At 39.0% G+C, this 24276-nt stretch overlaps 1 protein-coding gene across 5 annotated transcripts in view; it reads left to right on the top strand.

Annotated features, from left to right (window-relative positions):
• ADCK1 (aarF domain containing kinase 1) overlaps nt 1–23837 on the top strand; it is a 171342-nt gene extending 147505 nt beyond the window's left edge. For all 5 annotated transcript variants that reach the window (XM_074235624.1, XM_074235623.1, XM_074235625.1 and 2 more), the window contains 4 exons: nt 6350–6499; nt 9237–9434; nt 16449–16642; nt 21648–23837. In XM_074235624.1, coding sequence (XP_074091725.1) covers nt 6350–6499; nt 9237–9434; nt 16449–16642; nt 21648–21819 — 714 coding nt within the window. In that variant the 3' untranslated portion in view covers nt 21820–23837. The remainder of the gene's footprint in view (nt 1–6349; nt 6500–9236; nt 9435–16448; nt 16643–21647) is intronic.
• The last annotated feature ends 439 nt before the right edge of the window (nt 23838–24276 follow it).

Below are 24276 nucleotides of genomic sequence, written 5' to 3'. Positions count from 1 at the left end.
TTGTAACTTTCTTCATGAAGTATTTTCCTTTTTGGATATCATATTACCATATATACTCCTACTGAACTTTCAGTCCATCAACCCCCCCATATCTTTTTCCTCATAAATTGTTTTCTAATCATTCCTCCTCTGTTTTGTACACAATAGTGCATTTATCCACATTAAATTCCATTTCATTAAATTTGATTTCCTTTTATCCAAACATTTTTGGATCTTGACTTGGTTGCTCAACAGGTTGATAATCTCACCTACTTCAAGCATTGTGTCATTTGTAAATTTGATTTGTTGTCATTAATGTACCTATTTTCCCCATTTGTAATTTATCCTTTAGAATGGAATCACTCTATTAATTACTATTCTTTGGGTTTGCTCATTCAACTAATTTTGAATCCATATAAGTTTATTGGCCTCCTGCCTATTACAAGGATATCATGAAATAATTTGTCAAATGATGAAACCTAGGTAAATTCTGGTTTTAGCATTCCCCTCACTCTTGTAACTGCCAAAAAAAAAAAAAGAGGAAATGAGGTTAGTATGACCTCAAGAACAAGCTGTTCTTGATGGAGTCATCTTAATAACCAGTGCTTCCTTTTCTAAATGCTCACAAATCTTCTCTTTAAACTCCTTAAAAATCTCCAGATGACCTTGGGCAAGTTACTTAACCCCATTGCCTTGCCAAAAAAAAAATCTCCAGAATTTTCTTCAGGAATTAAAATTAAATTCATGGGTCTATAATTTGAAGACTTTAACCTTGTTTATTTTCAGTCATTCATTTATTTATTTATTTATTTACTTGTTTGTTTGTTTATTTATTTTAGTTTTTGCAAGGCAGTGGAGTTAAGTGACTTGCCCAGGGTCACACAGCTAGGTAATTATTATGTGTCTGAGACCGGATTCAAACTCAGGACCTCCTAGGACCTCCTCACTCCAGGGCTGGTGCTCTATCCACTGTGCCACTGTGCCACCTAGCTGCCCCTTCTTTCTTTTTAAATAAAAAAAAGTACATTTAGTCATTTTACAAATGAGGAAACTGAAATCAAAAGAAGTTAAGGTTCTTTTTCAAGGTCACCTTGAATAAATAGCAGCCCCAGAATTCAAATTCAGGTTCTCTAGCTTATCATATTTTCTCATCTGGTAAAGTGATTGTCAAAAGAATCTCCATTTCTAATATTCCATTATGTCCCTTAAAGCATACCTATTTTGTGCTGTGCTAATGTACCCTAAAGATGATGAAGTCTGACTTATAACTGAAATCTTTATGTGCCTTTCTTTGCTCTTTGAGAGATTTTTAGCTTCAATTTTTTGGAAACTATAATGTTCCATGAGTGGCAGCCATACAGCATTACCCAAAGAATATTTATATTAAAAAAAAAAGCCTTTCTAAAGTTGACAGAAAAAGAGCATAAATTACAAATGCTAGAGGGGTAGTGAGAAAATCGGTACATTAATGCCTGGTTGGAGTTTCAAACTGGCTATCCATTATGGAAAGCAAATTGGAACTCTGCCCCCCAAAATTATTAAATGGTTCATATCCTTTGACTCATCCATACCACCATCAGGTCTATGCACCAAAAAGATCAAGAAACGGGAAAGGACCCACATGTAGAAAAATACTTAGAGCAAAGTTTGTTTGTGATAGCAAAGAATTAGAAACTGAGGGAGAGCCCATTGATTGGAAAATAGATGAACAAGTTATGGTGTATATGATTGTGATAGAATATGTGAATAGAAATGTTGAAAGAAATGGTGTCATGAAAACCTGGAAAGACATGTATGAAATGATGCAAAATGAAGTGAGCAGAATCAAGAGAACATTTTATACAATAGTGACAATATTGTAAAGGCAAACAACTTTAGATGACCTAGGAACATTGATTAATATAGGAACCAATTACAATTTCAAAGATCTCAAGATGAAACATACTACCTACTTCCTGATGGGTTATAGACTGAAACATATATATTATTTGACATGGCTGATGGGAGAATTTTTTTTTTTTGTCTGAGTATACATGTTTGTAATGGAGATTTTGTTTTTCTTGCTTTCTCATTTAGGGGAAATGAGGGGGAGGAGGATAGGTGAATTTCTGTTCTTTTAAGAAATTCATTTTAAAAAAAAAAGACAGAACTTTATTTCAAGAAGAAACTTAGGGTCATCAGAAGAACTTTACAATTTCCCAAAGGTAGTCGTCTTCTCTCCTTTTATTTAGCACATTATCCCTTTGCAGCTTCTGCTCCAGAGATACCTACTGATAAGTTGTATAGCTTGTCCTTCCAGCTGCATATCATCATTTGGACAAAAGACATGCTTTATATATGTGGTTTTTCCTATGAGAATAGCTAGATTGGACTCTTTTAAATTCTTTTGAATGATTATAGAGCTAATTTAGAAAGCCCTGTATCTGGGGTGTGTGGGTAGAGACAGCTATCTCTGAATTGTCTGTAAAATGAAAGGTATTGGACTACAGTGACTTCTCTACTCCCTTCCAGCTTTAAATCTCTAATATTATGATTCTATCAAGGGTAACCTTGAAGGGAAAGAGAAATCAGGAGGGGGGGCGGGTCAGAGGCCTGTTAGAGTTTGTGAGGTATGGAGAGTATATGTGGTGTGTGGGTTGTTACCTGGCTGCTAGACCTATTGTTACCTTGATTATATATATCAACAAATCTCATTCTGTTTTCAGCACCTGTTTGAGCCACTCTCCATGGTTTGCTTCTGAATGTGCAATTTCAGGCTAATTCTTTCAACCATGAAAATGCCCCCAAAGTACAGAACCCAGTAGGGAGAAATGAACCCCCTTTTTTTAACCATACTGTAAAATGAGTTGTTTGGTTATCCTTTCTGTGGAAATCAAACAGGTAGGGATCAGCAAGATGGCACCTCTGGAGCTCCATAATAATAACTTCTCATATGACTCTCACATTTTAAATGAGAGTTTACAATGACTTTTTTTTATTCTTGCCAGGCAAAAGGGTTAAATGACTTGCCCAAGGTCACACAGCTAGAGCTGCCCCAATGACTTTTTTTCCTACAAAAACTTTTTTTTAAGTTTTGTGAGATAAGTAGTGCAAATATTATGATTCCTATTTTATTTATAGCTAAATAGATCCATGTCTAGTGAGAGTATTTATTAAGCCTCTACTGTTTGCAAGGGACTGGGGCTAGAAACTAGAAATACTTATACAAGCAAATAAGACAGTTCCTGCCTCATGTAGGTTATTTACTGAGGAGAAATGACAAATCCATAATAATACTCCTCCTGTGTCTCTCATATTTTAAATATTTGATGGTTTACAATGTATTTTTTCCTACAAAAACTTTTTTTTAAGTTTAAGGTAGTGCAAATATTATGATTCCTATTTTATTTATAGGAAAATTGGGGGAGAAGGCAAGGGGAGGAGAGAAAAGAAGATAAAAGAAAGAATTGAGTAGGGAGGGAAGCAACCATGAGCAGAGGCTCTCAGGAAATGGTCAAGGCTAGGAAGTTACCAATAATGAGCAGAAGTCACCTGTTAACAACTGAAGTCTGAAAGAGATGGGTAAGCATGTGGGATTGTTGGACCAGAGGCTATCTCCTATCCTCTTAATTGAAGGTATTGGTCAGAGGTCAGGTTTCTTGTCATCATAAGTAAGAAAAACATATTTGATCAGTATTTTATCTAATGAGATTTGCTATAAGCTAGAGGTCTGTGGAGACCATTGGGACAGCATGAGGCAGTGTGGCCCAGGAATTGATGAATTGCTAAATTTTTGTGCCTCAGTTTCCTCATTTGTCAGAAGAATATAATAGGACCTGTCCTACCTTTTGTGCATGATTATTGTGAAGAGTGAATGAGATAATAGAGTGAAGGTACTTTTAAAAACTTAAAAAACTAAAGTTACAGCTCATTTAGTTTTTACTTTTCTGACAAATTACAATTAAGTATAAAAAAGAGCAGGCCACATAATTAGCATCAGATTAATAAACAAAAATAAATGTATGGAAGAACTACAAAGAAATACACAGAGGGCTTCACACAGATTTTCCTGAGAAGTATAGGGTTAGAGATCCTCACAATGGTGGCCTTAGATTCACACGTTTAGCAAAATTACAAACACATGTTGATACACACACACAAATGTACATTCAGAGAAAGAGAGACAGATAGCCTCAATTTCTTCATCTGTAAATGAATGATTTATATAGCAGTTACTATAAGCTCTTATAATTATTATTTCATTTGATCCTCACAACAATCCTGGGAGATAAGGTTTATTATCTACCTCAGTTTCCTCATCTGTAAAATAGGAATGACAAGGCCTAAAATAGATGAATTATAGTAATAGAGTAATGAAAGTTGTTTGCCTGTTTCCCAGAGCTATTAATCAAAACCAATGAGATAATGGTTTTAAATAGTGGGGAGGTATAGTATTTTTTTTTTCTGTTTCTACCCAGAACACTGTTTGGTTACTGTAGTTACTATTAGAACCCAGGTTCGAGTAGCAAATTCAATCAAATTTAACAAGAATTTTTCAAAGCCTACTGTATACTAGGGACCGAAGACAAAAATAAAAAGTAGGCCCTGCCCTCAAGGAGCTTTCATTCTGCTAGGGATACAACTAGTAAAGCAGCTAAGAAAATACAAGATAATATGAGGAAAGAGAGTTCGCTCCCCATTAGGAATTAGGAAAGACTTCTCTTGGGAGGGGAGCTGAACTTTGAAGGAAGCTAGAAACCCGAACTGCAAGGCCTGCCCATTTTATTATGATATAGAATAGGAAGTTGTCAAATGTTTGAATCTCTAGGACCTCAGTGAAGGATTTGAGGAATTTGTCTATTTTGTTTTTCCCCCTATTACTTTCTCTTATGTTTTGATCTTCCCTTGAACTAATCCCTGGCTTCTCTGGTCTTCCTCAGATTGTGTGTGTGTGTGTGTGTGTGTGTGTGTGTGTGTGTGTGTGTGTGTGTGTGAGAGAGAGAGAGAGAGAGAGAGAGAGAGAGAGAGAGAGAGAGACAGAGAGAGTGAGTGTGTGGTGTGTGTGTGTGTGTGTGTGTGTGTGTGTGTGTGTGTTTGTAAATTATTAAAGCTATCCACTCAGATCCAGAGAGGGAATAAAAGGTATAAAGTGAGTCATATAGCGACTGCTTCTATAGAAACATCTGTTTGTTCGGGGGAGACACATGGACAGACTTACCCTGGACCCAGAGTTGACTCTATTCTGGGGGAGTGTTTCCTTGCTCCAGAAAGAAAAGCTTTTAGCTTTAATAAAAAGGGAGCAGAGATAAGAAGGCTGCCACTGGGGGTGGGGAAGGCAGCAATGACAGAATGATTTAAATAGCCTCTCCAGTGTCATTTCATCTGTGCAGACATCATAAATCAGATTAGCATTGGACTAAGGAAGGGAGGGTATGGGAGAGAGGTGCATGGGGAAAGAAGAGAAGCATTGTGCTCTGCTCATGTCTTAGATTCTAGTCCAGATTCTTCTATGCAGAGAATCCCTTGGGGGATAAAGCCATGGCCTGGTGAACAACTGGACAGGTGTTCCCTGGTGGACCTGAGGGCTATGGTTTACCTTCATGGCAGTCCAGGAAAGACAACTGCCTTCACCTCCTAATTCTGATCCCCTGCCAGGCTTTTTGGAGAATGGTATTGTTGCCACTCCTTTGACCCTGTGAGTCCCAAGTCTCACCATTACACAGTATGTTTCTGCAGCCCTGGGCTTCTCTTCCATGCAGAGATTTAGGTCTAAATTCCTATTACCAGTTTAGGAGGGAGTGGAGAGGAAATAGGGGTGTAGAAGCAAAGGACTTGAGATGAAGGACAAAAACTGGAATGATTCAGCACTGCTGCCACCACCATACCCCCAATTCCCACTGTGCCTTCTGACTTGCTTGAGAAATGGAGGAAGGAAGAGATGGAGGAGAAAGGGAGAAAAGAGAGTGGAGAGAAGTAAGGATCAGGAAAGAAACCTGGATTGGTCACTTAACCCTGTTTTGCCTGTTTCCCACTCTAGTATCTTTGCCAAGAAACCCCAAATGGGGCCACAAAGAATTGGACAAAACTGAAAAAAACAACTGAACAACTTACTTCAGAAGGCAATATTTGTCACTGGAAGAATTTAAATGTTTCTTCTTTCCCCTTCCACTCTACACATAAGGACTGCAGGTTCACTAGCTATCAACTTCTCTTATGAGACCTGTTTCTTTTTTGCTAGTCCCTTTGTCCTATCCTTCCAATAATGATGATGATTTGCTCATAGTAAGAACTTAACAACTGTTAAGCTAGACTGGATTGAATGGAATAAGGTCCAGGTGGAAGTCTTCAGGTCCCAGCCTGATGGCAAGTCTTTTCCTGTTTCCTTTTTTAGATCTCCCAACATTTGGGAAAAATGTACAGTGAGATGATCTTTGTCAATGGCTTTGTGCACTGCGATCCACACCCAGGCAATGTGCTGGTGAGGAAGTGTCCAGATACAGGAAAGGTGGAGATTATTTTGTTGGACCATGGATTGTACCAGGTGAGTGAACACTCCCCCTTGCTCCATCCACCTTCTGAGCCAGGGCTGGGATTGTTTCACTTTCTTCTAAAATTCTACAAACATCACTCTTCTAGAGATTGATTGTTAGCTGAAGGATGAGGGAAGGTTTCACTGAGAAGGTAGCATCTGAGCTGAGTCTTGAAGGGTTTCAACAGGTAGAGAGGAGAAAAGCACAAATGTCCCCTATGATTGATGACCTCCATGAATGAATCGAAGCAAGATGAGTTTCAGGAATGAAGGGTGGGGGGGGCTAGGTGGCGCAATGTATAAAGCACCGGCCCTGGAGTCAGGAGTACCTGGGTTCAAATCTGGTCTCAGACACTTAATAATTACCTAGCTATGTGTCCTTGGGCAAGCCACTTAACCTCATTTGCCTTGCAAAAAAAAACCACCTTAAAAAAAGAATGGATGAAGGGGGAAGGTAGTTAGCTTGTGCAGTAGATAAAACACTGGCCCTAGAGTCAGGAGGAACTGAGTTCAAATCCAGCCTCAGACACATAATAATTATCTAGTTGTGTGACCTTGGGCAAGTTACTTAACCCCATTGCTTTGCCAAAAAAAAAAATGGATGAGAGGGGCAGTAGGTAGGACACCAGCCCTGAAGTCAGGAGGAATTCAAATGTGACCTCTCACACTTACTAGCTGAGTGACTCTAGTCAAGTTACTTAACTCTGATTACCTCCCCCTTCCCCCCCTCCAACCCTCCAAATGGATGAGAGTTCAACTTGCCAGGAATATGAAATGCACCAAAAAATGGTGTGAAATAAATGCCTGAAAGGGAGGTTGTTGCAAGATTGTGATGAGTCTTAAATGCTAGGTTTAAGGGATTTTTATTTTATTCTGTGGATGTAGCGAGCCAAGGAAAGTTTTTGAGCTGAGGAATGACATAGGGCAATGCATGTTGTGCCCTAATGTGAAGCATATGAGGCCTCCAGGAGCCAGTGATTAAAACTGGTGCTCCATTCCAAATGTCATTGAAGGCAGATCATGTCTAGTCAACAGCTCCTGGGAAATCAGAGATTTTCACTATTCATTTGGGAGTGAAATGAGGTATAGTGAGAGAAGTATTGGATTTGGAGTCATAAGACATAGGCTCAGATTCTGCTCCTTATTAGATGAAAGAGCCCAGGGTTTCCTTATTTTCAAAGTGAGGAGGTTTGACCTGCCTCTAGGAGATATGATGTAATCATCCAGGATCATTTAGCTTGAAATCCCATTGTCTCCGATTCCACTTTCTCTCTGGGGGTTTAGATGACCATTGATGTGTGTCTCTAGAGATGAATGAAGTTTCAACTGGACCAAAATGGCCTCTAACCTGTGAATGAGCCAAATATAGCAGACTAGAGACAAGAGAGTCAGGAATCAATCAGAAGTTTAATTTTAAATTGAGGAAAATGACTTGCAAGCAAGGAGGCAGATTAGATATGAGTACTGGGACCCTAACCCCTAATGGGGGGGGCACACTTTAGTGGACCAAATCTCACAGTGAACTTTACCCTTACAATGAGGGGTAACAGTAATAGTGTGACCCATTAGCTTCATAGATGGCTTCATGACCAGAACTTGTCCAGTACTTGTCTGAGCTCAGAGAACATCAGGTACTGGTCAAAGCAATACAGTAATTATGTAATTTTGCCAGAGGGTGAGATCATCCAGAATTCAGGGCACAGCTTGCTTACTTATCTTTGGAAAACAGAATACCTTCTAATATTTTTTATTGAAATTTTATTTAATTTTTCCAGTTATATACTATGGTGGTTTTTCAACATTCATACAATGCAAATTTAAGAGTTATACATGTTTCCTTCCCTCCTCCCTCCCCATGGTGGGGAAAAGTCTGGTAAAAGTTGTACATATGTTTTTTGTGTTTAAGATATTTTCATATTAGTCATTTTTTAGAAGAGGAATTACAGCTAAGGAGAAAGAAAGAAAACCATGAGATAGGAACGAAAAAAGGAGAAAATGGGAGAAGTTTTTAAAAAGTGAATATAATATGCCTTTAGATTCTGTGTTTTTTTCCCTCTGGATGTTGATGGCATTGTCCATAACAGGTCTCCCAAGGTTATCCTTGATCTCTGAACTGCCAAGAGAAGCTGCATTCATCATAGGTCATCACCTCACAGTGTTGTTGTTAATGTGTATAATGTTCTCTTGGTTCTGCTCCCTTCTCTCAGCTTCAGTTCATGTAATTCCTTTCCTTGCTTCTCTGAAGTTGGACCACTCATGATTTCTTATAGACAATATCCCATGGCATTCATGTACAGCCATTACCCAATTGATGGACATCCCCTCAATTTTCATTTCTTTGCCACACAAAAAGAGTTGTAATAAATATTTTTGAACATATGTGTCTCCTAATATCTTGACAGAAGTATTAGGGGGAAGCATACTTTCAGAATATCTCTCCAAATAAATCCCCAGTGACCTGAGAATTGTTCTAGTTTTAAGATGGTCCTGGGAGACTTTACCAGGAATCTCCTTTCCTTCTTCCAAGGCCTTTTAAATTCTTAGTCCTTGAAAAACTCGGACAGAGTTGGGCCTTTAACTACCTCCCTACCATTTCTGTTGGATGTTGAGTCTAGAATGCAGACACACCATCATCCCCACCACATCTTCAGAGAGGTGACTCCAGAGTGGGTTATTTGGGACTATTTCCCTTTGGGGTTCATGATGGACAGAGAGATTCACTTTCTATTACTTCCATCTCTGACTGCAGATCCTGACTGACGAGTTTCGTATGGATTACTGTCACCTCTGGCAGGCCCTGATCAAGGCAGATATGAAGCGTGTGAAGATGTATAGCCAGCGGCTTGGGGCAGGTGAACTCTACCCCCTGTTTGCTTGTATGCTGACCGCCCGGTCCTGGGACTCTGTCAGCAGAGGCATTGGCAAGGCTCCAGTCACTGCCAATGAGGTAGGTCTTTGCCCCTCCTCCATTTGGGGGCAGAGTCTCAGTGGAACTAGATGAAAGACCCTAAAGTTAGGCAGCAGGATCTGGAGAGGAGGCTGTGAACCCCTAATGTTTCCTTCAAGAGGGACAAGGAACCATGCTGAGGGCTCATAAGGGAAAGGGAAGATTTGAAGCCTAGATATATTACCATATTTCTCTTGGCTTTCCTCCTATCAGCTGGACCTGCTCCTTTCCTTGATCATGATTCATATTCTGTCCCACTTCATTGGACTCTGTCCTGGACCTTTTTCTGAATCTGAAGTCTCTCACTGACCTCTTCAACTCAGCTGTCATTTCTATGCAGGTGATTTCCCAGATCTAAGTAAATAGTTAAATCCTGCCTCAGATTGTGTGACTCTGAGCAAATCATTTAACCACTCAGTCTCATTTTCCTCATCTCTAAACTGGGCATGATAATAAATAGGATTGTAGTAAGGAAGCTAGTTGCCAAAGTGGATCAAGTGCTGGACCTGGAACCAGGAAGATCTGAGTTCAAGCCTTGCCTCAGACCCTAGCTGTATGGCCCTGAGCAAATCATTTAATTTTTTGTTTGCCTCAGTTTCCTTATCTGTCAAATGGTGATACTGATAGTAACTATCTCCCAAGGGAGAACCAAATGAGATGATGCTTACTAAAACCTTAAAATGCTATATAAATGCTAGCTAGCTCTTATTAGAGTCAAAAGGTCTTTGCAAATATCAAAGAACTGTATAAAATCATCTATTTTATTATTATTGTTGTTGTTATTATTTCTAAATCCAGACTAGTCCTTTGTCACCAACCACTATCAGACATTTTGATGTTCCATAGTCATCTCAAGCTAAACATGTTCATTATCTTTTTTTCCAAGACATACTCCTCTTCTGAATTTCAGTTTTGGTCACCATTGTCTTTCCAGTCGTCCAGACTTATAACCTAGAAGTCATCCCTGACTCCCTATTCTCTCTCACCCCAAATTCCAATCTGTTGTAAAGTCTTTTCAGTTTTTTCTCCACATTAACTCTTGTACCCTTTGTTCTCATGAACTAAGGGTATCCACCTTAGTACAGCTCCTCATCCTCTCTTTTTTGTTGTTGTTTTTTGCAAGGCAATGGGAGTTAAGTGATTTGCCCAAGGTCACATAGCTAAGTAATTATTAAGTGTCTGAGGCTGGATTAGAACTCAGGTCCTCCTGGCTCCAAGGCTAGTAGTGGTCTATCCATGGTGCTACCTAACTGCCCCTCCTCATTCCATTTTGCCTGGAATCTACTCCTAAGTCATTCTACATCAAATTTCTACCTTCCCCAATCTATCCTCTACCCAGCTGCCTAAGTGATTTTCCTTTTTTTCTTGCAAGGCAGATGGGGGTTAAGTGGCTTTCCCAAGGCCACACAACTAGGTAATTATTAAGTGTCTGAGGCTGGTTTTGAACTCAGGTCCTCCTGACTCCAGGGCCGGTGCTCTATCCACTGCCCCACCTAACCTCCCCAATGATTTTCCTTTTAAAGTACAGGTCTGACCATGAGCTAAATGTTATATAAAATCCTTTCCAGCGTTGACTTTATGTGATTCTATGACTTTTCTTCCTCTCTCTCTCTCTCTCTCTCTCTCTCTCTCTCTCTCTCTCTCTCTCTCTCTCTCTCTCTCTCTCTCTCTCTCTCTCTCTGTCTCTCTGTTGGCTTATACTAAAATGATGTGAATTGAATGCCAGGTCTATCAGGAGCAGTAGAGGCAACAAATCCCAGAGAAAAGGGTTGAACCCTCTGCAGTCTGGATCTCTCTCTAGGACTCTGCCTAACCAAAGCTTACTCATCCTATGAAGCTTACTTCCACTGATATTAAGTGGCATTTTTTAGAGCTTCTGTGTCCATCTCCTGGGTAACCTTGGCTAGTCAATCACTTTCTTCTTCTTCTGTGTAGCTTGCTAAGTTTTGCAAAGTGTTTTACAAATATTATGTCATTTGATCCACAACAACCTTGAAAATAGACTTTAGTTAAGTGATGTGGCTACTTGAGAAGGTTGGATAGGTCACCTCTAAGATTCATTATATTATGTTATGTTTATTATGTTGTGTTGTTTTATATTATGTTATATCTCTATGTAGTTATTATAGAAATATAATATATAATATTATTAGCATCATTATATTATATACTTAGATTATAATTATCATATATATACCTATATGCTATATCTATGACAATTATAACATATGTATATGTTAAATATAATGTAATAATTATAAGATTATGATATGATCATTACTATTATAATATTGTTGATATTATGTTATAACTCTGGAGCTATAATTCTATAGGAGCTTCTCTGGGTCTCGATTTCCTCATTAATAAAATAAGTGGGTTGAAGTAGATAGCTTTTGAGATCCCTTCCCACTCTGTATCAATAATCCTAAGATCTCCTTTGACAGTTTTAAAAGCTACTTCCTACAGTATATGCATTGCATTTCTTTTTTGTGTGTGCCTCTTTTAAAATTTTTTTAGTTTTTCTCTAGTTCCATTTTTAAAACAATTTTCAACATTCACTTTTTAAAATTTCTGAGTTCCAAATTTTCCTTACCTCCCACCTGCCTGCAACAGTAAACAATTTGACAATAGATTATATATGTACATTGTATTTCAACTGACTGCCAGACTACAGAGAGAAAACACTGGATTGTATTCACCTTCTATTGTCTTGAACTCTATCAGTAGGTTTTTGTTTTCATTTGCATTTTTCTCTGCCACCCTGGGACTTGAAGATATAATGTTTTTTAGAAGAAAACCCATGACATCAGGGAGGTGATGCCATGACAAGCACATGAACTGGATTTGAGTGAGGGGGTGCTGTGCTAAATCACCAGCCTCACTTTTCTCCTCCAGAGCCATCTGGGTCCAGGATGACTGGAGATGGCCCTAGGTGTGAGGAAGTCAGGGCTAAGTGACTTGCCCAAGGTCACGATAGCTAGTAAGAAGGGGCAGCTAGGTGGCATGGTGGATAGAGCATCAGCCCTGGAGTCAGGAGTACCTGAGTTCAAATCTGATCTCAGACACTTAATAATTACCTACCTGTGTGACCTTGGACAAGTCACTTAACTCCACTGTCTTGCAAAAAATAAACCCAATAGTAAGAATGAAGTGTCTGAGGCTGGATTCGAATTCCTGTCCTCCTGACTCCAAGGCCAGCACACCACCCAGCTGCTCTTTAAGGTAGAATGATTATCTGCCAGGTGGAGAGGCAGTTTTATTGACTTCCTTCCTTGTGCCCATTTGTATGTTTCTGAGGACTTCCCTAGGTAGCACCTATGCTGTGCTCTGCCTCCCATGAAACATATCTTTTCTCCACCCCCTTATTCCAGGTGGATTTCCTCTAGGACTCAGGAAAGCCTTCTGGTCATCTCTGATTTTGGGAAGGGAAGATGTTGGACTGGATCAGTTGATCAGTCTATGGGTCAGGTATTGGGCTAAGGGCTAAAGGCAAAAACAGGGCCCTGTCCCCCAAAAGCTCACATTCTAACAGAGACATCTAAAATAACTCTTTACAAATGGGATATCTCTATATATAGCTAGATAGATCTGTATATAACACACACACATATAATATACATATGTGTTTATACATATATATCCATATCATGTAGATATAGATGATATAGATTAGATATAGATATAGACATAGTTATAGATATAGATATAGATATGTATATAGGAGATACTAACAGTTGGAGGAAACTAACATGGGGATGAGAATTGGGGACTGGAAGAGACTTCCTTTAGAATGTAAGATTTAAGCCAGGAGACCGAAGAGAAAGAACATTGTTGGCACAGAGGACAGCCTGTGCCAATCTCTGGAGTCAGGAGATGGATTGTCCTGAGTAAGGAATAGTGAGAAGATAGATAGATCTTTAATGTCTCTTCCTGCTTTAAGTCTGGATGGGGTTGGGGGGTGTGGGCATCTGATCTGTTTCTGGTTTGACTTAGTTGTCATATCTTGGCACAAACGTTATATTGTTGGGGAATGTTTGGGATAAGAGAGTGGCAAGAGATAGAGGAAGGGGAGAGAAAAAAAGACAAGAGATAGACAAAGAAGGAAAGACAGACAGACAGAGGGCCAAAGACAGAGACAAAGAAAGAGATAGACACAGACAGACAAAGAGACAAAGAGATAGAGATTAACAAAGACAAAGAAAGAGGCAAAGAGAGATAGACAAAGAAGCAGGTAAAGAGAGCAAGAGAAAAAAAGGGGGGAGAGAGAGAGAGAGAGAGAGAGAGAGAGAGAGAGAGAGAGAGAGCATTAACTAGCTCTTTTGGGTGTCTGGCTTTTGCCAAGATGTTCCAGTCTGATAGCAGCCGCCTGGAGAACATTTCAAATCATGGAGCAGCTCAGGTTTTAATATGTTTCTTAAAGGGCCAATGCCTGTTATCCAAGTTAAGAAGCTTGTATTGGAAACTTTGCGGTGAGGTAGAAGTCTTCTGACTATATGCATATTATATAAATCTTCATATTATGTATATGTGTGTGTGTGTATATATGGCTTCTTGTAGAGATCCACTAGATATTGATTGAACTTGAATGAACATGAATGAACTAAAAGAACTGCTGAGTAGATTTAATGCTCTGCCTTTTTTGGGAAAAAAAATAAATAGCTCCTGACCATGAAGGTTAGATGAGTATCATTGTAAAGTGTTTGACAGATCTTCCACTGCCATATAAATGCTAGCTGCTATTGTTGTTCTTGTTAAGCATCAACTATATCTATCAAATCTTATTGTCCCTATACAAACGGGGTAACAGAAGCAAAAAAAAATTGCATGATTTCCCCAAGGCCACATAGTTATGACTTTTGTCAAGAAAGGTGAAAAGAGATCTTGGTTACCCCATTTAGTAGAAACTAGAAACTTGATGCTGTACTTTCCCCATCCCTAAATCCTCTCTTCTTCCTAGCCTCCATCTTTCTTCCATTTATTCTTCCAGTCTGACAGCTTCAGACCTCAGTATTCTGCTAGACTCTTCTTTATCTGTCACCTTCTCCCCCACCCCATTTCTACTCAGTTGCCAAATGTTGCTATTTCTCCCTCCATTATCTCTGATCAGACTCCCTTCTCTCTACTCATAGAGCTGACTGTCTTAGTTCAGTCTCTCATCCCCTCTCCCTTACATGTTTAATTAATCTCCTAACCTCTCTTCTCTCCCCATTTCTAGCTCATCCCCCACACTACTACCAAAATAATTTTCCTTTAAAGCTAATCTAACTATTTGAAGCCCTTTCTCAATCACTTCAGTGACTGTCTGTTACCTCGGGGATCAAATATAAGGTCTTCTGTTTAGATTTTAATACCTTTCACTCCCTGGCCTCAAACTATCTTTCCAACATCACTGGGCATGACTTTCCATCCTGTACTCTTTGAGTCAGCCCAACTGGCTTTCTCCTTCTGTGCTTGTGCCTGAAATGCACTGCCTCCCTAACTTCACCTTTACAGAGTCTCTCTTCCTTTAAGGACACGGCTGAAGTATCACCTTGTACCTGAAACCTTTCCTGACTGCCCCAAATGCTAGTACTCATCCTCCCTCCCAAATCCCTTTGTAATTCATATTTCATATTTATATATTGATCCTCTTCAAGAAGGATGAACAACAATCTTGCCTTTTTATTTCTTCTCTTTATATTGATTCTGTGTATTTGTACTTGTATTGTCCCCCCTTATATTGTAAGATAAGCTACTTGTTAGTAGGTGTGGTTTTATTCATTGTATTTGTATCCCCTACCACATGACTGACAAAAAGTAGACACTTAAGAAATGTTCGTAGATTGATTAAAGTTGAACTGTGGGCCATTGTGAAGGCTGAAACTTTTTCAGTTTATCCAGCTCAATTTAATATAGTTATCCTTCCTTCACTTTCTCTGGATGTGTGAGGGTTCAGTCATCAAGGGTTTGGATTTTATATAGTAAGAACTAAGCCTGTGTCATTCCTACAGAAACTTCTCCTAGGATCCCAGAACTCAGACCAAACATTGCAGATTCAAATTCCCTCGTTGTTGAATTTCCTTTGTTGGACTTTTTAAAATTAGTATCATCATTGTAAATTCGAAGGGACCTTAGAGGTCCACTCATTTTACAGGTGGGAAAACTTGAGAGAATCAGTGACTTAGCTGAGCTCACACAAGTTGTATAAGACAGAGGTAGGATTTGAACTGGGTCCTTTGACTTCAAAGACAACACTCTCACTATACCACACTGACATAGGTGGGGGTCTCTTGCTCAACCAATCGTAATTCTAAAAAATAATAACATTAAAATTTGATATTTAAAGTAATATTAAGTAAGTTAAAGTTTTATTAAAGTTTATGTTTATATAACTTATTAAGGTTTGGAAAGTGCTTTACCAACATTATTAATAATAATAATAATAGCCTTCCTAGAGTACTGTACAGTTTGCAAAATGCCATACAAATATTTTCTCATTTTTCCCCTCACAACAATGCTGAGAGAGGTTGCATTTATTATTCACAATTGACGGATGAGGAAGCTAAGGCATAACAGAAGTTAAGAGACTTGTGAGGCCACTAGATTTTGACATGGAAAGAGTCCTGGATCTGGGGACAGGAAGATCTAAGTTCAAGTCCAGCCTCTGACACTTCCTAGCTCTGTGACCCTGGGCAAGTCATTTAACCTCTTTTTGCCTTACCTGTAATTGGGAATGATAATAATACCTACCTTCCAGGATTGCTATAAGTATCAAATGAGATAATATTTGTAAAGAGCTTAACTCACAGTAACCACCTAACAAATGGTTATTCCCTCCAATCTCCTAGGATAACACATTTGAAAAGTATCTGAGACTGGATTTCAACTCAGGTCTTCCTATCTACAGATCCAATACCCTAACGCTATTGTGCAGCTGAGAGGCAGAGAGATTCCAGGTCACACAGTCAGTGAGTGGCAGAGATGACATTTGAACCTGAGTGTGCTGACTCCAGATTTTCTGTTTTCCTTTCTCAGGATGTGGAGATTCGAAATAATGCTGCAACCTACCTCCCACAAATCAGTCAGCTGCTCAACAAGGTGCCCCGGCAGATGTTGCTCATCCTTAAGACTAATGACCTGCTCCGAGGCATTGAGACTGCTTTGTCTACCCGGGCCAGTGCTAGCTCCTTCCTCAACATGTCTCGATGCTGTACCCGAGCCATAGCTGTGTGAGTCTCTGGATTCTTAACAATCCTTCTTCATTTTTGTTCAAGATAAGCCTAGTTTACCAGATCATCCCCAGACTCTCAGACACTTCACTAAAGAGACTTGAGGATTTTATTTTTTTATTTTTCTTAATAGTAAAGATAGTTTTCAACATTGATTTTTATAAGATTTTGAGTTTCAATTTTTTCTCTCTCCCTTCCTTCCCCCTCCCCAAGGTAGCAAGTAATCCGATATAAATTATACATGCTCAGTCATGTTGAACATATTTCCATATTAGTCATATTGTGAAAGAAGAATTAGAACAAAAGGGAAGAACCCCCAAGAAAGGAAAAACAAAAAAACAAAAAAAATAGTATACTTCAATCTGCATTTAGACTCCATAGTTCTTTCTCTGGATGTGGTTAGCATTTTCTATCATGAGTCTTTTGGAATTTTCTTGGATCACTGAATTGCTGAGAAGAGTTAAATCTGTCATAGTTGATCATTACACAGTGTTGCTATTATTGTGTGCAATTTTCTCCTGGTTCTGCTCACATCACTCAGCATTAGTTCATGTAAGTCATTCCAAATTTTTCTGATATCCACCTGCTCATCATTTCTTAAAGAACAATAGAATTATATTACATTCATATCCCACAGCTTGTTCAACCATTCCTCAAATGATGGGCATCCTCTCAATTTGCAATTTTTTTTGCCACTCTCACTGGGTAGAGGGATTTTTTTTTTTTAGCCTACCTTACTTTTTCTTTATTATTGACTTCCAGAACTCAGAAAGAAGGGCAGGGAAGGAGGGGATTAGAGAATTGCAGACGTAGTGCTCATCGTGATAGCCATATATATTCAGCAAATTCAGACTTTTCTAATGAAGGAGAAATCCCATCTCCCTAAGTCTATTCCACTCTGGGATAACTCCCTTTGTTAAAAAGTCTTTTTCTTATATTGAGCCTGAAAGTGAATCTCTACTCATTGCTCTTCCAGGGCCAAGCAAAACAAAACTAACACTTTTAAAGTCAAAGGGATGAGTATTTATTTTTAGTGGTTTTCCTTTGGAGAGGCAGTCAGGGTCAAGTGACTTGCCCAGGGTAATACAGCTAGTAAGTGTCTGAGGCAATATATGAGATAAGTCCTCCTGACTCAAGGTTCAGTTATATATCGGCTGAGCCATCTAGCTGGTCCTTGACAAGTATTTATAAGCATACCCCCCACACACCCCCTATCCACCAGGAACTGTGCTAAGTGCTAAGGAAACTTCCTTGCTCTCAAAGAGTTCACAGACTAACTAGAGGAGATGACCTGAAACAATTATATGCAAACAAATTATATGCTGAGTTATATACAGGAATAAATTGGAAATGATCTTTGGGAAAAGCATCAGCATAAAGGGGGATTAGATAAGAGTTCTTGTAGAGGGTGGAATTTTAGCTAGGACCTAAAGAAAATCAGGAAAACTAAGAGATGGAGTTGAGGAAGAAGAGAATTCCAGGAATTGGGAATCAGATTGTGAAAATTCCCAGAGTCAGGACAAAGATATCACTAAAACTGAATCACATAGTACATAGAAGGGTGCAAATGATAAGAATGGAAAGAAGGAAGGGCAAGTTTATGGAGGGGTTTAAAAGCTAAAAGAGAATTTTTTATCTGGTCCTGGATGTAATAGGGTCAATTGAATTGGAAGACATGGAGAATGAGTTTAATAAGAGTCAGACCTGTGCTTTAGAAAGTTCAGTGTGACAGGATAGACTGGAGTGGGGAGAAACAAGGCAGGATTACTAACAACAAGACTGTTTCAGGAGCCTAGGCAAGAGATAATGGACTTGAACCAAGTTGGTGGAAGTGTTAGAAGAAATAAGAGAATGGGACAGCTAGGTGGCTCAGTGGATAAAGCACTGGCCCTGGATCAGGAGTACCTGGGTTCAAATCCAGTCTCAAACACTTAATAATTATTACCTGGCTGTGTGGCCTTGGGCAAGCCACTTAACCCCATTCACCTTGCAAAAACCTTAAAAAAAAAAAAAAAAGAAAGAAAGAAATAAGAGAACATATGCAAGAGGTGTTACAGGGTTAGAATCAACAGGACTTATCATCTGCTTGGATATAGAAGGGGAGAGAGAATGCGAAGTTGACACTGACTTTGAGACTTTGGTCTTAGGTGACCAGGAAGATGGTAACCTTGATAATAATAGAAAAGAATGGGGATCTTTTTTCCTGCCAAGGTAATGATAGAAAGGTCATAAAGACTAGAAGGTATGAAGGTCGTTGGAAAACTTGTGTGAGGCACAGATGTAAGTATGGGTCTTGGGGCTAGAGGTGGGGAATAAGAGACTTTATTTATAATTCTTTTATTGATCCTCCCAATATGAGCCTGGCATTATGGTCCTGGATGATCAATTGGTCAATCACTCAATAAACAGTACTGAGAATACCAAAGAAAAACAAAGACAGTGACTCTGCTTATATTTTTTTTAAAGAAAGATTTTATTTATTTTGAGTTTTACAATTTTCCCCTATTCTTGCTTCCCTACCCCCTACCCCCCACAAAAGGCAGTCTGTTAGCCTTTACATTGTTTCCATGGTATACATTGATCTTAGTTGAATGTGATGACTCATATTCTTTTTTAAAAATATTATTTTTTTATAATTAGTAAACATTTATTTTAACTTTCTTTCATTTCCTTCCCAATTGTACAAAAACAAAAAATAGAAGTCCTCATAACAAATGTGTATAGTTAAGCAAAGCAAATTCTTATATTGGTCATTTCTAAAAATACATGCCTCATTTAGCATTTTGAATCTATCACTGTGGTGTAAACAGGTGGCTAACATTCAGGAGCCTACATTGTAATAGGGGGAAAGAATTTGTTGTAGGATGGAAAAAACCCACTGTGAATAGAGAGGTAGCCCAGTGATTGAAGCTCTAGATTTGGAGTTAGGAAGATCTGAATTCTGATCCTTCCTCTGACACTAGCTGTATGACCTTGGTCAAGTCATTTAACTTTTCTGTACTTCAGTTTATTTATCTGAAAAATGAGAGGGGTGTACTGTTGGCCTCTAAAGTCCCTCTTGAGTTCTAAATTTATATTCTCATTAACTTGAACTTATTAGAATTTCTTGGGGTTTCAAATCTATTGTCTTTTGTATTTCTAAAAAGATAAGATATTTTTGCCTCATCTTAGGGAGGAAACTCCTAACAATTATAGCTGTCCAGAAATGCACTGGAGTGCTACATAAGGTAGTGAGTTCTCAGTCATTGGAAGTCTTCTAGTGGAAACTAATAATCATTTGCTCTGGGGCATAGAGAGACGATTTGTGCTTTAGGTAGAGATTAGACTAGGGCAGGAGTGGGGATGTTTTTTTCTGCCAAGGATCATTTGGATATTTGTAGCATCATTTACAGACCTTATTTAGCCAAATATTTAATTAATTCTCACCTTAAAAGCTCCTAGATTTATTGAATTTTGGCAACACCTGACCAATATGGCCTGTGAGACCAGAGGTTCCCTGACCCTGGACTAGAGGATCAGTGAGGAAGGTCCCTTCCAGTTCTGAAGATTCTTTGAAAAGGAGAATGTTCTTATCCTGCTAGATGGCAAAAGGGAGGGAAATCTAGGATCTTTAATTTATTTACATTTCAAAATTTTTAAACTTTTTAATTTTTTAAACTCCCTAATTTTAGACAGGTTGGACTAAATGAGTTTAGATATGGTGATCTCTGAGGAAGATTCCTTCTGAAGATTCTTTTAAAATGAGAATGTTCTTATACTGCTTGGGTGACAAAAGGAAGAGAAATCTAATCTAAGGCCTTTAATTTTTTTTAAACTAGGTTAGACTGAATGATAGTAGACTAGGGAATCTCTGAAGAAGGTCCCTTCCAGTAATGAAGATTCTTTAAAAATGAAAATGTTTTGGGGTGGCTAGGTGGCACAGTAGATAGAGCACCAGCCCTGGAGTCAGAAGTAACTGAGTTCAAATCCAGCCTCAGACACTTAATTACCTAGCTGTGTGGCCTTGGGCAAGCCACTTAATGCCATTGCTTTGCAAAAAAACCTAAAAAAGAAAAGAAAAATGAGAATGTTTTTATACTGCTGGGTAGCAAAAGGAAGAGAAATTTAATTTAAAAAAATTTTAAACTAGTTAGACTAGTTCATTTTAAAACTAGATTAGATTAAATGAGGAAGGTCCCTCCCATTTCTGAAAATATTGTGGGTGGCAAAAGAAAGGGGGATAGATCAAAGAATCAGTAACTGGCTGAAAAGGATTATCCCTGGACAAGATCAGGACTCCTATTTATCCAGAGGGATTGAAGAATATTGAGTTCAGCCAGTTAAATTGAGTTGCCATAAGTAGAATGCCAGATTTGAAAGAAGATCCAGCAAAATACCCTTTGAATAAAAACTCATGTGAATTACCCTTGACTTGAATGAATTGAAAATGCAACCCCTGCCCAAAGGATAAATCCCTTCCACCTGCTCCTTGGCAAGTGTCGGCTTGGAGGCTTCCAGTGAGAGGAAACTCACTATTTCCTGAGGCATCCCAGTTCATGTCTGGACAACTATAATTTTTAGGAAGTTCTTCCTTAAAATGAATCAGAATCAATCCTACTTTTCTAGGAATCCAGAAGACAATGGATCTGAAACCTTCAATTACCTTTTAGCTCCTCAAGGACATCCTAAACAAAGCTTAAATTATTATCCTCCACCGTGGATATGACAGGTGGAAGGGCAAAAGATCAATTTGTATCAATCCTAATGATGGCTGAGGTTGGGGGAATCTTTGTGTAAATGGGAATTTATTGTTTTTATTAAGGGTAGAGGAGCACTTCTACCTTATTGGAAAATTATACTTGAGGAGAAAAACAGTGTTGTTCTTGCAGCCTAGTTTGAAAAGACCATCACAATGCTGACATTGATAACTTGGAAGCTGGGTTGGGGTTGGTAGGTGATTGGTACCCAATGCAGCCATCTTTGATGTATCATACCCCTCCACTTTTTTTTCTCTCCCCCATCCCAGGCACAAGAAGATGAAGACTTGCTCATTACTCAGGAGGACTCAGATATCCCTTGAGGAGTCCTTCAGCCTGTGGCAGATCAACCTGTATGAACTCTTCCTACGTGTTCGGGGATCCAGACTGGGAAAATGGATCTTTGCCCTACTCTACTGGCTGTCTCCTCATCCACTCTGATGTACAGACTGCATCCTCACCTTGCCCTACAATGACACTGGATTGAGTAGGCAGGAAGGAGGAGTCTACCTTGTCTCTACTTTATTCTCCAATGAGGTAGTGAAGGGACCCCCACGATCATTATCTTGTCTGTGGTTGTTCTCCATGATCCATTTGCCCATCCCTCAATAAGCCATGTCATTACAGAGTCCACCAGTGATTTCCTAAAATGATGGAATATCTCTTCCCCTCACCTTCATCTTGATTATTGGAGCAAGAAAAGGAAAACTTGGATAGGGAAAAAATACCAACAGTTTACTTCTCCCTACTTACATGCAGGGTATTGTTGAATTGAGTGCCATAAATCCCCACAATCTACCTTCTTTCCTCAAAAATGGAACCTCAGGGGTAGAATTCCACTAACCTTTTATATGGTCAACTATATAACACATCCCTTGGAGTCATCACTGCTGGATGGATGTTATTCCTAGCACAGAGACTCACTTTGACTCCAGAAGGGGATTAGAAGGAGCCAGAAAAATATTGCTTTTTTTGCCTGTGAATCTCACAATAGTGATTCTCTCCTCCCAAAATTCCATACCAGAAGGTATAGGAAATTAGGACAAGGGAATCTATGAGTTAGAAGACACTCCATTTGTGCTATAAGCCCTGTCCAGATAACTCCAGTTGTTCCTATTATAAATGCTTTAATAAAAACTCTGGTGTTATACAAACCAACTTCATGATGTATCTACCTTTGTGCCCTCTCTAATTACATACTGTGCTGTTATTCATTCATGTCCAACTCTGAGGCCTCATTTTGGGGTTTTCGTGGCAACGATACCAGAGTAGTTTGTCATTTTTCTTCTCCAACTCTATTTTACAGATGAGTAAACTGATGCAAATAGGATTCAATGACTTGCTCAGGGTCACACAGCTAGTAAGTTTCTGAGGCCAGATTTGAACTCATGAAAAATGAGTCTTCCTGATTCCAAGCCCAAGGCCCCTGTCCACTGTGCCACTTAACTGCCCGTTAATTAGATGCCATGGCAAGAATTGTCTTAGCTGCTCATACTAGTAAGAATTATCCTCAAAAGGCTATAAAAGTATGCATAACCTTTGACTCGGCAATACCTCTATTAGATCTGTCTCCCAGAGATAAAAAAAAAGGACTTATATGTACAAATATATTAATAGCAGCTCTTTTTGTGGGGGTAAAGAATTAGAAATTGAGGGAATGCCCATCAACTGGGGAATAGTCAAACAAATTGTGGTATCTGGTTGTGCTGGAATACTGTTGTGCTATAAGAAATGATGAACAGAAAGTCATGATCAGAAAAGAGCCTAGACTTCATTTTTAAAGAATTTCTACAGGAAAATTGTCTTAATATCCTAGAACCAGAGGGCAAAATAGAAACTGAGAGAATCCATTGAACTCCTACTGAAAGAGAACCAAAGAAAACAATCCCCAGGAATATTATAGCCAAGTTCCAGAACTCCCAAGTCAAAGAGAAAATACTACAAGCAGCCAGAAGAAGACAGTTCAAATATTATGGAACTACAGTCAGGATAATACAGGATTTAGCACCATCCACAATAAGGACTTGTGGGGCTTGGAATATAATATTCCAGAAGGCAAAAAAGAGCTTGGAATGCAATTGAGAATCAACTACTCAGCAAAACTGAAATCCTCTTCCAGGGGAAAAGATGGACTTTCAGTGAAGCAGGGGAATTTCAAATGTTCCTGTTGAATTGGCCAGAGCTGAACAGAAGGTTTGATCTTCAAGTACAGGACTCAGGTGAAGCATAGAGAAGGGTATATGAGAAAGGTAAATTATGAGGGACTTAATGATGATAAACTGCATGTAATCCTGCATGGAAAGATGATACTGATAATACTCATATGAACCTTCTCATTTAATAGAGCAGGTAGAAGGAACTTTTATAGACAAGGCACAGGAGAGAGCCAAATTTGAAGGTAAAATATATTGAAAAATGGAGTCAGTGGGTGAAAAGGAAATGTACTGGGAGAAAGGGAGAGGAGAGGTAGAATGGACTAAGATATTTCATGTAAAAGTCAAGAAATAATTTTTGCAATGGTATCAAAGTGGGGAAGGTGAGGGGGAAGGAGGGAGCCTTTATTCTCAGCAGAAATGGCTCAGAAAGGAAACAATATTTATATATATTTATTTATTTATATAGATTTTTTTTTACTTATTAGGGCATAGAAATCTAGAAGAAAAAGGAGAGAAAGGGGATGGGAGGAAGGAGATGGGGAGGGGAGAGGGGAGGATGTAGGGGATAGAGGAAAGGGTAGATCATGGGAGAGGATAGTCAGATAGAACACATTTTCTTTTTTTACTTTTTGCAAGGTGGTGGATTGGATGGTCTGTCCATGACCACAGGGCTGGATGGTTGCTGGGTCTCTGGGTGGAATGTAGACTTGGGGCCTTCTGGCTTCAGGGCCAGTGCTCTGTC

Source organism: Macrotis lagotis, chromosome 4 (assembly GCF_037893015.1).
Source record: "Macrotis lagotis isolate mMagLag1 chromosome 4, bilby.v1.9.chrom.fasta, whole genome shotgun sequence".
Taxonomy (NCBI): domain Eukaryota; kingdom Metazoa; phylum Chordata; class Mammalia; order Peramelemorphia; family Peramelidae; genus Macrotis; species Macrotis lagotis.
The sequence above is the reverse complement of the archived record's forward strand: the minus strand, read 5'-3'. Positions and strand labels throughout refer to the sequence as shown.